Source organism: Podarcis filfolensis (genome assembly GCF_964270895.1).
Source record: "Podarcis filfolensis genome assembly, chromosome: 4".
Classification (NCBI taxonomy): domain Eukaryota; kingdom Metazoa; phylum Chordata; class Lepidosauria; order Squamata; family Lacertidae; genus Podarcis; species Podarcis filfolensis.
In genome coordinates, this window is record NC_139607.1 from 26,890,149 (window position 1) to 26,907,080 (window position 16,932).

Sequence of the window (16,932 nt, forward strand, 5' to 3'; positions counted from 1 at the left end):
CAGCTTTCCTGGCCTGTGTGGCCAGCATGACTAAAAAGCTACTGGCACAATGGGACACCTTGAGTGCCAGAGTGGACGGAAACACTGTTTGCCTTCCTGCTGCAGTGGCACCTATTTATCTACTTGCACTGGCATGCTTTTGAACTGCTAGGTTGGCAGGAACTGGGACAGAGCAACGGGAGCTCACCATGACTGATGTTTTATGTTGAGATTGCCCTGTCTCTGTCAACAACTTGGCGACTGCGTTCTGTGCTACTTGCATTTTTTTCAATTGTCTTTGTGCTGGTCCCGGGGGGAGGTTACCGTGGGGCGAGGTCCAGGACCTGGGTTGAGGGTCAGTAGACTGTCCTCCACGGGCGAAGCGGGGTCCAAAGCGAGGAGCCGGGCAAGGACAGGAACTCTGGAGGAACAGGACTGGGTGCTGGCCGAAACAGCTCTTCAACGACGTTGCTCCCGCAACCTGGGACCAGGCTGACTGGCCTTTATCTTCTCTGAGGCCAGGGGCGGTCCCGGCCCCCAGGTGACCCGCCTCTCCTGGCCTTAAGGCGAGCTCTCCTCCTGGGAGAAACCAGTTCCCTCTGCCTCTCTGCCCTGAGCCTCTGCAGCTCAGGAGAGGCCGGAGGGTTACTGGACCCAGGGGGAGACTCACCTTCCCCTGACAGGGCTGGGAGAGGCACACCTGTAGGCAATGCGTCCTCAATCGCCTCCGGAGCCAGAGTGGATTCACCTGGTGCCTGATCCTGAGGATCCGGCACAGGTGCAGGCGCTTCAGAATCAGGGCCCTGCCCCAGCTCAGCCGGCCCTGGAGGCGGGGACTCCTGTGCAGGCTGGGATTCCTCCAGTTCAGCCTCTGAATCGGATTCCCAGGCCGTCACAGTCTTCAAATGCTGTTAATTAGACCTCAAGCCGCACACACAGATCGACCAGGGCTTTGGCAGGAGTGCCAGTCTTGCAAGGGCAGGGCAACCCAGAGTCAATACATCCTAACCAAAATAGGTCGATTTGCCTAGACGTTACCTGTAGGATGGTTATGAGTCATTCGTCCAACTTCAATGCTCACTTCAATGAGAGTTTCCAGCCTGTCAGGCTTCCAGTATTTCATCCCTAAGCACATGGCCTTTGTGGCTGCTCCAAATCCTGAACCTATTGTCAACAGCAACAAAAAGGCAAATGAGTCATGAACAATAATTTGAATCACGTTTGATTGTAGCTGATGATGTTAGTGAATTTTGAAAATGATGGTAGTGAATTTTCAAAAGAACACCACTTGGCGTCAAAACCTATCTGAGATCCTGGTTAGATACACCCTACCGGAGTTTAATATTCTCAAACTGTGGAGCCCGGACAAAGTTTGGGAATGGATCCTGGAGAGAGACGCTCTGTTAGATATCACAAAAATACAGAACCCAGGGTCCTCCCACTGGCTTCCCCGACTGAAAACAGTCAAAACCTGCGCCAATTATTAGGCGAATATCACCAACCCCACCCTTCAGAGAGCTTTCACCATGGCCCGTTTTCAAACCATTCCTACGGCCTATTTGTCAGGCAGATATGCAAAAATCTCAGTAGAGCAGCGTATATGTCCTTGTCATATGAGAACCAAAGAGGATCTCACACATTACATGTTGTATTGTCCCATCTATTCGGCCTTCAGGGATGCGATGTTACAAACTATTCCCAAATCAATAGCCAACTCTGAGGACCAAATAAAGTTTTTACTGGTGGACGCTGATCCACGGATTTCTCACGTGGTAGCGGTCTTTGTGGTGAAGGCTATGAAAACTAGGGTATGGTTCCTGGAGGAAATGGTGAGGTTCCTCCCATTGCTCTCCTAACCTGTTGCTGTATCTTCTTTCCTGAATGGCGAGGTTCTTTGGGTAGTTTCCTTGCTGGGACAGCAAGGCATGAATTTTAGCTTATTTTTATAATTTTATTGTTTATCTTTTAATAATGTTTTATGGTATTTTGTGTAAAGGCATGGACCTCACAAATCTAATAATAAACTTTGACTTTGACTTTGACTTTTGACTTTGAAGTGGTGTGGGAGCCAGAAGGCTGCTGGGAAGTTGATAGTTAGAGTCCAAGAACTCTGAGGGTGGGAGGCAGGCCCGTGAAGAGGGATGGGGGAAGACAGGTACACTTGCCCCAGACCTCACGGGGCTAAGCTGACCAGGGCCCCTCCACCAGGGGCACGCCAGACTTAAATTGTCATGTCAAGAATGCCCCATACCTCCCAACCACCCTGGACCTGAGAGAAGCGCTGCACGGCCCAGGGGCAACAGGTGGCTCATCGCTAAGCTGGGAGGAAGATAGTAATTATAATTCAGTATACATACGTATATAGGGTGTGGTAATCCAAAATGACACACCTTTTAAGTCCTGCTGATGTTAACATGAGAGCTAAGGGTGTGACCAGGCCCGTGCAGAGCTTGTCTGAGGCCCTAGTTGGGAGTCTTCTTAGAATAAAGTTATAAACTCCCAGTACGTTTCCAAGCACAATTCAAAGTGTTGGTGCTGAACTTTAAAGCCCTAAATGGCCTCGGTCCTGTATACCTGAAGGAGCGTCTCCACCCCCATCGTTCAGCCCGGACACTGAGGTCCAGCGCCGAGGGCCTTCTGGCGGTTCCCTCATTGCGAGAAGTGAGGTTGTAACGAACCAGACAGAGGGCCTTCTCGGTGGTGGCGCCCACCCTGTGGAACACCCTCCCTTCAGATATGAAGGAAATAAGCAGCTATCCTATCTTTAAAAGACATCTGAAGGCAGCCCTGTTCAGGGAAGTTTTTAATATTTAATGCAGTACTGTTTTTAACATTTGATTGGGAGCCACCCAGAGTGGCTGGGGAAATTCAGCCAGATGGGCGAGGTATAAATAATAAATTATTATTATTATTAACTCAAACAAAAAAGCAGCCGGTCCCTTGGCAGGCCAAACTACCCTGCCCCCCCCCGGCCAGCCAAGCCCTCCAAGGCCCAGGGCTAATGTACCTAGCTGCCCCCACCCTGCTCTGCATAGGCCTGGGTGTGACTATATATTTCTGTACCCCACTTATTTGGGAGTAAGTCCCAACAAACTCAGTGGGACTTGCTTCTCAGTAGACATGTTCAGTGTTCTCCCTAATGAAATCAATTCAAGAAAACATTCACTTTCGCTGGATTGTTATATATGTAATATATTTTGAGTGCATTTCTGCTTATATCCCATTTTTTCCCATTGAAGTAACTTACAATATTTTGAAAGAATTATAAAAGCTGGAGGTTGCTGATTTGGGGTCTCAGAGGGAAGGAAAACAACAACTTTTACACCAAGCCTAGAAACAACTCCTAGCAGTGAGTTCCCTCTCCCCAAGCACCAACGTCCATTGCTTAGGCCGCAGCAGGGAAGGCAATCACACCCCTCCATTATCCAGCTGTATTGCTACCCAGACTATTATTATTATTATTATTATTATTATTATTATTATTATTATTATTATTACATTAATTGAAGTGAGTTTTATCTTGATATTGTTAGATGACCTTTTGCAAGCCACCTTGGAGGTGTTTAAAAGGCAGGAATGTGGAAATATAAGTTAAAACAATAATAAAGACATAAAAGCCAGGCTGAATCTACACACATATATTTTAAAAATGCTGTGAAAGTGCTTAAAAAAAAGGTTTAAAAATATATGTGGAATTTGCCATTAGCTCACTAGAGCCATCTAGTGTCACATTTGTAGAATGCACTTAAAACATTACATTTGCAGCCATATAGCTGAGTCCCCAATCAAAAAAACATCAATTAATAAACAGCAGATTAAACAACAACAATAAAAAGCATCCACAATAAGCAACACCATACAAAAATCCCACAAAATCCAAATACTCATGTAGGCCACCTCTTAACACAATATAGCTTCCATCATATAAAGTCGCAAGATAAGCAAAACATTTAAAAAATTGTAACAGCAGCATTGAAAACAGTGGTAAGAATAAATAACAATAAAATAATTAGCTGTCTATAGGAAAGCACTGTCAGTGCCAAGCAGCCCTCTTTAAGGAGGATTTTCCAAAGACCCAGGACCATGACAGAAGAGGCCCTGACTGTCTCCCTTCACCACTCACAGTATCTCAAAAGGCCAGGCGTCTGAAGCAAGGCCTCTGATGACAACTCAAGTGTCGTCAACCTAAGTTCATACAGGGGTAAATAGCCATTCATTGTTATACATAAAGAAAACAAGTAGCAGAGTTCATTTCCATACCAGAGATACAGAGACAAGGTTTCCAGGCCGGAGAATAAGGTTGCCAGGATAACCTGAAACCCTGACCCTTTTCAAAATTCAGCACTAGGCCTATGAGGCCTTTTTCTCCATAGAAACCGTGGCTGCCAGCCGTTTTTAGGAGTTTGGAATGCCAACTGTGCTGTGTCCAGCTTGTCAGGCACAGGAACGTGCTTCAACCCTAGTAGTGGAACTTAGTCCTGGTATTTGCTTATTAGTTTAATGCTTCACACCCGACTGAATGGCTTGGTGCATGTTAAGCTATGAATAAGATTAAGCTGTTAGAGCCTCATAGTCTGTTGTCACCTCAAAAGGGAGAGGCAGGGACTAGGTAAAAAGCTTGTTGTTATTACTATAATATCCCCTAGCCAATGTAACCTTTAATTACATTTTAACAATAGTCTTTTCTATATTTTTAGCTTGTTTTATTATCATATCGTATCATATCGTATTTAAGCCTGGGGCTACACAAAAGGCGTCTGGCTGTTGAATTGGTTGCCCCCACCCATTTATATATGTGGTAGTATGACATGAAGCTGGAAAGAGAGGGAGGGGCAGAGGCTGACTTTTTAAGGGACAAAGCCTCTAAACCCAAGTCTCCCATAGTCCATGCTTTATAGAAATAGAAATTACCAACCAAATGTCTGCTAGCATTCTAGTGGCTATGAATATAGCCATTTCTCATTTCACATGTCTTCATATACATCATTTAAGAAAGCAATTCCAGAAGACAGCCACCTTTACGGCACCATTCCTACAGCCTGGCTTATATGGGTTTAGTTGTTCTCACCTTATATACGTGGAATCTCAAATAGCTATTGTGATTTTGCTTTGAGAGATACACATACTTCCTCAAAACACTTTCTAAGGTTTCTATTCAATCTATGCATGAATGAGAGCAGCGTTCTTGGAACTGCTTCAATACCAACCTGCTATTCATTCCTGGAATGGGGCCAGAGGGGGGAAAGTGAGCTAAAACTGCCGGGTACTGGTATTTTTCTTTTCTCTTCCAGAAATTGCCATGAGAAGGACATAGTGGGGAGAGAGGCAGCAGCACTGTCAAACGAGGTTGATTGCAGAGAGACAAAAATAATCATCGTATTGCATTACAATGTTTATGCCATGAAGTTGCATCAATATATGATGCTGGTGTTGAGTGGTTCTATATTCCAGTGATATAGTGTCACATCAACACAGTGCTGGGCCTGGAATCTGCACTTTCCTTGTGAGGCCATTCGCAGCCAGTGAAGAAGACGTACAATGCCTCTTCTAAATGGTTAGTACTAAAGACTGGAAAGTGATCTCTCTGCAGAATGTACGGTATATGTTGCATTTGAAGCCTGAATAATACAATAACTACCACAGTGAAGTTGCGTCTCGGCCCATACTCTGAGAGGCATCACATATGCCTCGTTTTGCTCCCTGGGCAATTCGGTTTAAATAGATTACTTTACATCATGGGTAGGCAGACTAAAGCCCGGGGGCCGGATGCGGCCCAATCACCTTCTCAATCCAGCCTGCAGATGGTCCAGGAATCCAGCATGTTTTTACATGAATGGAATGTGTCCTTTTATTTAAAATGCATCTCTGGGTTATTTGTGGGGCATAGGAATTCGTTCATCCCCCCCCCCAATATAGTCTGGCCCCTCACAAGGTCCGAGGGACAGTGGACCAGCCCCCTGCTGAAAAAGTTTGCTGACACCTGCTTTACATGGACAAAATGTCCAGGTTAGTGCAGGCCCTTAAAAGGATCCACGACAGATTGTACTCCTGAAAAGAAACACAAATTCCAGAACAAAAAAATCTGGACCAGAAGGCATCGTGCCAAGAGCAAAGACGCTTTAAATAGACATTTAAACTGGACAGAGATAACTTACAAAAGGACGCAGTGCCCTACAAAAGGAATTCCTGGCAGCTTGCTTTTCGCATCCCAGGCAAATATGGAATTGCTGAAAAACTATACAATGAGTACAATCTTTCCCCACATGGTCATAGTGCCCATACAAGGAAGAAACCTGCCCTTACGCATCAACACGTGTAACTATAGGCAACTTATAAAGCATGTAAAGAATCAAAATAATTATATACTTCATTACTGAGCGAGGCATTATTGTCAGAAGTAGATTAAATGAGAATGTAGGGGGAGGATCATAGAATATCTATTTTGCAATGCAGAAGGAATCCTACACGCAGAAGTAAACCCACTGAATTCAGCAGCCCCCCTAGCCTCTGCCCTCAAGTGCAGCACAGGAGTAGGATTTTAAAGCATAGGTTGAATGGCCATCTGCCATAGATGCTTTAGCTGGGATTCCAGCATTGTAGGGGGTTGGACTAGATGACTCTTGGGGTCCCTTCCAACTCTACAATTCTATGAGTCTACCAGTCAGATTGGCTTCTGTGTATGCATTTGGTGAGGGGGCTGCCACCTTGTCCTTTGCCTCAGGCAGTAAAATGTCTTGAGCTGGCCCTGACTTTATTGTTCCTTACCAATCCACTGTAGGTTACTTTAAAGTACAATGATGTAGGATAAGTTTCAACTCAGAAAAACCACCACCTTACCTTTCTCATTAAATGGTGTGTGCCAAGCCAGGAGATAGTTGTCTGGCTTCAGTTGGGAGCAGCCTTCGATAGTAGCAGGATCTGACCGTCTCCCAGGAAGTTTGTCAATAGCATCCACATAACGTTTTACAAGTTCCCGATATAGGTCTTCTAAACACCAGTAATCTGTTCAGGGGAAGAAAAGTGTTATATAGTCAGATGAAGCAGCAGGGAATGTTCTAAAGGAGAAAAGGAAATCACTCCTCCTCCTGCTTTTTCATTTGCCAAGGTTGCTAAAGGTGGATCAGTGACACCTTAACACCCTTGAACTACTCTGTCGTCAGTGCTATTTTTCTAGAAAAACGAGGTGCTGGAACTCACCATAAGCGCCTCCCTTGTTCTCTTATAATGGCAATGGCACCTGAGAAGTGCCGGAACTGAGTTGTGGTGAGTTCCAGCTTGGGGGGGGGGGGGAACCTGCCCATCACAAACACAATTAGGAGGTTAAATAATGTATAGTGCAATTCTATGCATGTTTACTTAGAGGTGTCAGGTGAGAGAAAAGCTGGAGCTGGGGCATATATATTTACATCCTACCTTTCTAGGCAAAATGCCCACTCTGTGTGGCTTACACAACAACATAAAGCAGGGGTAGCTAACATAATACCATCAAACACAATACCATAAAATTTAACAAAAGCAGAAGAGCAAAAATTATAATCAGAGGGAAATTAACCTTTAAAACAGTTGAAATAATATACAGTGGTACCTTGGTTCTCAAACGCCTTGGTACCCAAACAACTTGGAACCCAAACACTACAAACCTGGAACTAAGTGTTCCGGTTTGCGAACTTTTTTTCGGAAGCCGAACATGCTCTGTTTTGAGTGTTAATGAGAGCGCACCTTGGTTTTGAAACGCTTTGGTTTTGGAACGGACTTCCAGAACGGATTACCACTGTAGCTTTTATTGCAAGGCAATGAGGGGACAACTGTAACTCTTTGGGGTTCTTACTCCATAAACTGGATACCATGGTGGAAAAAAACTCTGTATATGAACAGGGGCACTTTTGGGATCTCTGTATCCAAAAAAATTTGTAGAAAATGGAGTGGCTGAAACAGGGATGCAGTTTTATATATTCATCCTGGTGTATTTCCAGAGAGACTAGATAACGACGACATTGGTTATTTAATGAGCTTTCATCCTGATGTGTTTGTAGGGATGTTAAATGACCTTTCACCAAACAAGTGCTGTCCTGTGTGTTCCAATGCATTTCCCTATCACTTTCCTTATTAAAGAAGTGGGTTTGTTGCACAAGACCTCTCCATCAGCTATAAAGGTACAACCTGAATTAGTCCATATGTGCTTAAAACCCACTCCAAAATAGCACCAGTCTGGAATCGCCCTGCAAAGCCATTTTTAAATGTTCCAACAAACAGAACTGAGAGATACATATAGAAAACAATGAATAAATAAATAAAAATTAATGTAGCTAGCACTGGGCATCACCCATCCCTCTCCCAACCCTATCCAAAAGTAGTCATGTTGAGAAAGAACTCTACCTCGCCCCCCCCCCCCATGCAAATTCCATAGCAAATGTAGCCCATTATCCCATATTGCAGGTTGAAAAGAACTCTGGCTGGGAGAGATTGATTTATGTCAGCACGGCAGAGTATTGTACACTGAATACTTCAGGTCAGGCTCTAAGTCACTTATAACAAACTTGCAATGTTGGACCACTATCACATTTTCGAATGAAGCTGAGAGAGTAGTTTACAGTCAGAATGCATTGTTTTTCCATTGGTTTTATTCCCACATTGCAGGTTGGGGTGAGATACAACAACCCTGCAGTGGTTCATTGTTATAACAAGGAAAGGTAAGTCGGGATAAGCTCTAAGTATTTTGCCCTGGCATTAACATTCCTCACCCTGCGGTGAAGTGTTAGGTAAGTTAGGACGCTCCTCTATTTATAGTCCTGATTTTAGGTTCCATTACGTCTTCCATAAAGAAAACTTCCCTTCGTTTCCCTACTTTATTCACGTGAGCCATATTATTGCTTGGTACTATCCTATGTGAATATTAAGAGGCAGCGAAGAACGGTGAGGATGGAAAGATCAGGAGATTAAAGGTTTGTTAAGCCATTCCTAATTCATCTCTAGTCAAGATGCGAACATCTTTGCACAGGGTAAAAACACCCTCAACCTGGTCGACACTTCTGGATGTGTACACAAACAGAAACAAATCCAATGGAGCCAGGCTGATGGGAATAGCTTGGGGGCAGAGCGCTGTGAAACATTCTGGCTGGGAAGGGGGGAGAAACAACTTTACTGCACTCTAAAATTTCCCAGACATAGCCAAGATTCACCCATCAAAAATGGTGTCTGGGTGGAATTTTCAGCAATCACTTGAAACGTCTTTTTCTTTTAGATTCTGGAAGGAAAAAAAAAGGCTTTTGTGTCCAGATTTTCACTTTTAGTATAGGGCACATTTTGGATAACATCATGTGACCGCAGGATAAAAGCCCAGCACTGGAAATGCACTGAATGCATAGTAAAAGTAAAGGGACCCCTGCCCATTAGGTCCAGTCGTGGCTGACTCTGGGGTTGCGGCGCTCATCTCGCTTTATTGGCCGAGGGAGCCGGCGTACAGCTTCCGGGTCATGTGGCCAGCATGACTAAGCCGCTTCTGGTGAACCAGAGCAGCGCACGGAAACACCGTTTACCTTCCCGCTGGAGTGGTACCTATTTATCTACTTGCACTTCGTGCTTTCAAACTGCTAGGTTGGCAGGAGCACAGACCGAGAAACGGAAGCTCATCCCTTCGCGGGGATTCGAAACTTTTGATCAGTTGACCTTTTGATCAGGAAACCCTAGGCTCTGTGGTTTAGACCACAGTGCCACCCGTGTCCCGAGTGCATAGTAAACAGTAGTATAAACACAGCCAAAATAAGAAGGGGTACACAGACTTAACAGTTTCCAGTTCTGTTTTTCTGTTAACTCGATATATGTGCCTGAATACAGAAATGCTGGAGGTAGCTTCCAGGAGGTTCCCAGGGCATGGCTATCAGCTTCAACCATATGTGTGCACCTACTGCCAATATAAGGAGGCAGCCACAAGTTTTTGAGCTTGCGTGAGCAGCTGCTTTCATAGTGTGCAAATTGCAGCTAAAAGGTTCACAACCATGTTCACTGGTGCTTTATCTACTAGCTGGGCCTTGAACTTTCTCATCATCAGAACTGATGCAGTGCTAACGCTGAAAAGAGCCAAACCCTTGGAGATTCAGACAGAATTGTATTGGCCATGATGGGGGAATATGCAGACCTGTTTGGCCTCCTGCAACTTGTTATATTTGTAATTTCAAGGCAGCCCATCTCACTACAGCCCTTCTGCCCATTGCACTTGTTGATTTAGGTCACACTGAATCCTGCAGTATGAATACAGATACACCTGATGCACACCACCTGGTCAATGGCTCCAATAGCATCATAGGTCCTGGGCCACTCTGCCATGAATGCCAGTGGTCCATATGCCTTGACGTAGGAGAAACAGATGATCACATGTCTACATATTGTTGCACGCCACCACAATCTCTCAGTGACGTGAGATTCCAGGGGCTCCAGGCGCTAACCCAGGGTTGTTTCCTTTTGGAACGAGGCACAGTGCAGACTATGGTTCCTTTATACGGTTTATTTATACGTACATACAACCTGAGCCTACAATGGATGGGTTTGCAGCATTAGCAACCCTAGAGGGTTTTGTTTCTCCCATAGCTGCAGCCTTGAATTCAAACAGAAATCAAACATTGATCTGACTCTCTCCCCAGCTTGCTGTTTTCCTTCTAGGTCACATCTCAACTCTGCTTTTCCTTCTAACCATCCCTTTCCCATCTCACATATACCTCTTTCCTTTGTTTCCTTTAACGGCCCATCACCCAGGCAATCACCTCACCAGGAAGCTAGCTTGGCTTATATTATAACACTTGTGGGATCCAGGGGTTAGGAAGGTCTCTGCATACATCTTACTTTTTTACCTTACCCCCACCACAAAGCCATAATACTATCCTGGCCAAGAGATGGCACAATTGTTTTGATCAATGGCAGCTATATATTCAACTTTATGGTCTAGACACTATTGATTTTTCACATTTGGAAAATGGTAAGGATATGCAAGGAAATAATATTGTATAGCTGCTTTAAGGAGGGAGGCAACTGAAAAGTGCTGTTACCTGCTCTAGAAAACATTAGGACTGTGAAGCTGCAGAAGCAGCCACTCTGCAGTCCAGCCTGAGATTTTTATGTTCTGGTTTCAACAACCCTAAAAGATAAGTTATGGTAAATCAATTTAGAGATCACCAAAGGACAAAGGAAGATAGGGTTCAGATAGATGCCTTACACTTAAGATAAAACCAGATGCCATTATTAGATTTCAAATTATCTTTCATTCAGTGCTCAGTCCAGTAGACACAAAAGGTGATACAGGCAACCTCCATTTACGGAGGGGAGGGTTACATGAAATTGTGTATATTTGAAACACAATTGGAAAAGCCTGCAAAAACCCTGTTCTGCCCCCCCCCACCCCTTTTCGTGATGTTTTTGGGTCACTTCCAGACAATCATGCACATATCGAACATGCGTAAAAGGGGGCTTGTACTATCTCGACCCATGATGAGCAAGTTAAGGTGCATTTTGCTTTTCAAAATGGGAAAGCATGTATTGTCTTAAATGGCTAGAAACTGATTTTATCATGTTCCTATGTCTAAAACAGGAAGACCATGCAGCATACATGTATTATAACAACCGGTGCTTGCAATTGCAATTGGTGGAATTCAGACAGAAGTTCAAAAACGAGATTTAGAAACAGCAGCTACCCTGCTGTATACGCTATAGGCAGAGGGATATGTATGTAGCTTGCTTTTGTACAGCTAAAAATGGTTGCAAAGCAGCTTGATAAGCCTTGCAGATAACATTTATGCTCATACAGAGGTCAAGAAGCAGGAAACATGTGACATGCATTTAATCACTGACTATATTCAGAAGTATGTTAGTCATCCTTTTCCATGATAGGTTGACATCTTGCCATTATCTTTAGGGTATTAGCTCCTGCTCACATCATTGGCTAACCAGTAGCTAGACACGAAATATCCCAGATTCTCTTCAACAGGCCTCTGGTGGCTAAATTTAGAGCATCTCAGCAGCAGTCAGATAAGAGTGGAATGTCAGAGAAATTTCATTGACTTTCCCGATTCTAGAAAACACACTGAGAAGTGCAACACATTTGGAGAGCATTTGTCTTCAGTGAAGATACAGATGTTTTGTTCAGCAGTTATCTTGAAAGTATCATAAAAACAATACATAAATTGGGTTGTAAGATACCGTTGCATTCAAAAACTTGACAATATTGGATGCTTTTTATGCAAAGGGAGTTGATACTTACTATGATGGGCAGCTGTCTATATACCAGTCAGGAACAGGCAACTCTGATAAAGGAAAATGGCTTAAGGTTTTCTTTTCCCCATCCATGTTTCATTCAAGGCAAGTTTATGCCAATGCATCCAGTGAAAGAAAAATGTGTTCTAATAAATTTTATATAACCAACGAAGAGACTATGTAACCTTCTTACTGTGAATGGAAATCATATTCATTCTCATATATATATATATAGTGTGAGAACATTGAGACTCAATTATTCTCAGTAATAAGGTAGACCAGTATTCTCTTCTCCATATTGAAATAGAAAGATGAGAAATAGTTGGCCACCTAGCAAGCTCACACTTCAGGTGGTATTTGAAGGGAAGACTCCTTGTATCATTTACATTCTCAGCAACCATGCTAGTTATATGGCAAAACCAAGTTATCATTTGCATTGATAACTGAAGGTAGCATGAATTTCTGCACAAACTGGCTGCTTAGGTAACAGAACACAATAATTACAGCTGTTCTCCAGTTTTAGCCTTCCCCTCCCAGCTTGCATACAACCTGAAGTTTTTCCTACCTGTGACGAGAGCCTCAGCTGTAGCCATGTGCATAAGAGTATTATCACTGATTGGCCATTTGTCAGATGACAGGACCAGGTTCTCGAGTCCTCCAATTTCTTTCAGTTCCCCTTGAATCTTTGCACCTAATGCATTATTTTCCCGCGTGAAATTTCGATAGCCCAGAGCGTCTCCTACCCCTGCCAGCAACAGAGCAGCTTTAAATTTATCCATCATAAGGGGACTTCAATGCTTCTTTGGTTCTCAAAAACTGTCACTTGTTGTTTCTTTGTTCCTTTGCCTTCCAAGCTCAGGTCAAGCAACACTTTATATCGGAGCCATTGTGTCATTGCACAGAGCTGTCTGTATAAGGCAAGCCTTTCCTTTTCTGGCTTTGCAGATGCCACCACTTGTCCGACATCCAATGAAGGGATAGAAATTGCTAGTCCAAGAATTTTCTGACTTATTTTTAAGCTGCAAGCTCCCAAAGTGTGCAATGCACTAGTCCATGCAAGTAGCAAAAATCAAAAACCCTCCTAACAATCCTGGACAAAGCAAGCCAAGAAATATTTTGGCTATCCAGTTCAAGTAACTCTACACTTAGAAAAACACATGCTGTAATCAGGAGGTTTATTTTTACAGCTGTGCAAATGAGCATATTTTTCTTTGACTTTTGTAGTACTGTATTCAGTTACTTTGGGGGGGGGGGACTGAGAAAAACACAAAACAAGGACAGTGATTATAGACACCAGAGGAAGAAGACCATAAAGGTGAGAAGGAAGCTAGCAATAAAAAGTAGAAAATGGGAAGCCAATTCATCAATGAACTGAGCTGGCTTTAAGTTTGCTTGCTGCCCTGCAGCACACTCATAAATGTTTTATTGCAGTGAAACAACACTGGGCTATACAGAAGTAGTTGAACAGTGTTTCCTTCCTAGTGTTCCTGCATGAGAATCACATTATGTATACACATAGTTACCGTATGTTTTGCTCTATAAGACTCACTTTTTCCCTCCCAAAAAGTAAGGGGAAATGTGTGTGCGTCTTATGGAGTGAATACAGGCTGCGCAGCTATCCCAGAAGCCAAAACAGCAAGAGGGATCACTGCACAGCAATCCCTCTTGCTGTTCTGGCTTCTGAGATTCAGAATATGACTTTTTCTTGTTTTCCTCCTCCAAAAACTAGGTGTGTCTTATGGTCTGGTGCGTCTTATAGAGCGAAAAATACGGTAGGTTATTCTGGGGCAACTAGGCATTCCCCAAAGGATGCTTAGCTTTGGTTTCTATTTCCAGCATAATTCAAGGTTCTCTCTCATTAAAAAAATCTCTGGCAGGATTCACACTTGAGCATGTAGGTAGGAAAATACTTTTACATTTTATCCACTGTGGGAAAATACAGAAGTGTAAACTTTGAACAATTTGTTTTAAATAAAATGTGACACAAAATTTCACAGGCCTGTGAAGGAAAGGGGTAGTTCTGTAAGGCAACTCACAAGCTAACAAAAAGGTGCTACTCATTGCTAAAAGGAAAGGCCATCTTTTAATATTCTCTTCATTCCACCTCTGAGAATATAAAATTATTTCCTAATATATTAGTACAAAAACAGCTTTACAAGCCAAACAAGATGATGATCCATCGGTATTTTGGTAGATCCATATTTAAAAATATGAATTAGTTATGGCAACTGACCACTTCCTGTTTTAATTCCCTGAAGTGCATTGGGTTAGAAGAAAAAAATCTGGCAGTTTTAACAAAGCATGGGTTACATTTGTGTAAGATAGTCCCAAAACTTATTTTCAGAGATTACAGTAATCTTCATTCATACATTTTCTGCAGAGAATTTAGCACTCAAACAAAATTTTGGTGTTACTAATTAAATGAACTTATTTCATCAGGTAGTAATATCTCTTTTGCCATCAAGATTGCTGTTACTCAGTTGCACAACTGTCATGTACATACTAGAGAGTCCAACTGACACTACTGATAAATCAGCTGCATTTGCTTTGTACACCTGAGTTCGGAGTCGTTGTTTGTTCTTGAGCAAGCCTTTTTCATTCCAGCTTATGTTCCTGTTACATGTACTGGAAATTATAACCTGATTCAAAAGTTTGCTGTGATTTGAAAATATTGTTATATTGTGTTTTGTGCTTATTGCCTTTAATGTATAAATCCACCCCCCGTTTTATGACTTGTTAACTATCATTTTTGGTGCACAATAACAAGTATTTTGTTGGCTCTTATGAATGGAGACAGTGCTCTCAATCATCATTCTCTTCATTGCAGTTTTAAGGTTAACCGAACACTAGATGTTGCAGAAAATTTTGCAGCGTATATTTAGGAATTTGGCCACCATTAATTAAAATCTTGTCCCTCGATCAACTCTGGGATCCCCATGAAGTTCCAGAATTCTCAATGTACCAGGGATATGTTAAATTTTGCAAATAATGCCCATCATACAAAACTGTATTAAAGACATATATCCTCAAAATATAAGAACAGGAGAACGTAAGGGTTGTGATAACCATCTGCATGCTCAAATACATTAAGCTGCTAGTTAAATTCTAATACAAAGTATCTACATGCTGCTAAGATTTTCATGTTTAACCTGCAATACATGTCTGTATCCAATATCACATTTTAGCTGTTTAACACTTAGATTAAGAAGCAGTAGACGAATGTAACTGGTCATTAGAAAAAAGCAAGGGTTTAACATTTAAAGTCAAAGCATTTCTATCCCACTGATCTTGCAAGGACAGTTTCAAACCTAGTGCAACCTGTTAGGGTCTTTTTTTTTGCTGTAGATCACAGATAGCTAATCTGTGGCACTCCATATGGACTCTTAACTACTATCAGCCTCAGGCAGCATGGCCAAGACTCAAGGATGATGAGAATTCTAGTCCAGGAACATCTAGAGAGCCACAGATTAGGAAGGTCTGCTGTAGACCCCATCTGAAGACATTTAATGTCCAGATACATTTCTGGGCAAATGCATTAAGGTAGTTGAATGACGTTTTGAGAATACTGTTCCTGACTTTTTCACAGTTCCTAGCCTAACCACCTGGCTAGAAAAGTAAGAGATATCTAAAAGCTGTCATACTGGCATCTAGTGGTGAAATGAAAGATAGGCAACATTCAATTCACTACTGTTGTTTGTAGTTTCTATTTTCCTTACTGAAGTTTCACCTTAGCAGAACACAGCGGATGATGTTAACCTAGTCTAAAAGTGAAACAGGTCACCTTGTACTACATAGCTTGACATTACCCTCTATTGGCTCTTTTGTAACTCAAAAGGAAGGCTTCTGAAATCCACCACTTTACATGCTTTCAACCTTATCAGATGCAACATGGGACCCAATTTAATTTATTTACTTTATTTATTGCAAATGTTCACCTTCCTCTATTTCTTTCTAGGATAACAAGTTACAAGGAAGAGATGGGCTCCTGGAACTTCGACTGCTATACAGAGAGGAAATTTAAGAAGGGAAGTCATGCAGGCTGAGAAAGATATGTCTGCTGAAATCACTCCTTCTACATAGGAGGCACAACAGTCCTGTCTTCGTTTGCATCTATATTATTAAAAAAAGATAAAATGATGCTGGTACCATTTGTGGAACCCACTTTAGGTCGAGGCGCAATGCATTTCTCGGTCCTTAATCTATGAGTTGACAATCAATACACCTTGAGTTCTTGGCCACGATTTGGCAATCACTCAGTATCAGACTGCTGCATATATAACGACATAATCAAATGAACTTAAGCACTTTTTAAGTGACTTTGATTTCAGTGGGAGAATTAAGCATGTGTATGCCTTGCTTCCACTAATATCAGAGGAACTTAAAATGGTCTTGAGCCAGATCGTATACATAATATACTTAGAAAATTCAATAGGCAATCATGAAATATCAAATGATTCTTGAATGTTTCCTCTACATTCAAAATATTAACAATAGCCACAATACAGATACTTGGTTGCCTCATTATTGATCAAGTAGAAACAAATTCCCATAAGGTCAGTGTGGAATGAGGAAATCAATTTTAAAAAATGGTTCAGCTTGGCCTTTCCATAAATTTAGAATCGTGGCACCATGCTGAAGAGATGTGTCAATAAACATTTCACTGCATTCTTTCATCAGCTTTAACTTCATATAAAAATACCACATACCACATAC

At 42.3% G+C, this 16,932-nt stretch overlaps 1 protein-coding gene and 1 long non-coding RNA gene across 8 annotated transcripts in view; one reads left to right on the top strand and one right to left on the bottom strand.

Annotated features, from left to right (window-relative positions):
- Window positions 1–13,320, bottom strand: part of ADPRHL1 (ADP-ribosylhydrolase like 1) — a 36,640-nt gene extending 23,320 nt beyond the window's left edge. For 2 of the 7 annotated variants that reach the window (XR_014547208.1, XM_083610347.1), the window contains exons 1-3: window positions 12,785–13,310; window positions 6,817–6,981; window positions 1,018–1,143 (exon numbers count right to left, since the gene is read on the bottom strand). Coding sequence is in view for 6 of the 7 variants with exons in the window: in XM_083610347.1 (XP_083466473.1) it covers window positions 1,018–1,143; window positions 6,817–6,981; window positions 12,785–13,001 (508 nt within the window). In the remaining variant the exon portion in view is untranslated. Of the gene's footprint in view, window positions 1–1,017; window positions 1,144–2,336; window positions 2,482–4,239; window positions 4,730–6,816; window positions 6,982–12,784 lie in introns of those variants that run through there. The other 5 variants (XM_083610350.1, XM_083610351.1, XM_083610346.1 and 2 more) reach the window with 4 other exon arrangements.
- Window positions 3,555–16,452, top strand: LOC310761331. The gene is made up of 4 exons (XR_014547393.1): window positions 3,555–4,180; window positions 8,416–8,488; window positions 8,617–8,669; window positions 16,175–16,452. It is a non-coding gene; the product is annotated as an uncharacterized lncRNA (long non-coding RNA).
- The last annotated feature ends 480 nt before the right edge of the window (window positions 16,453–16,932 follow it).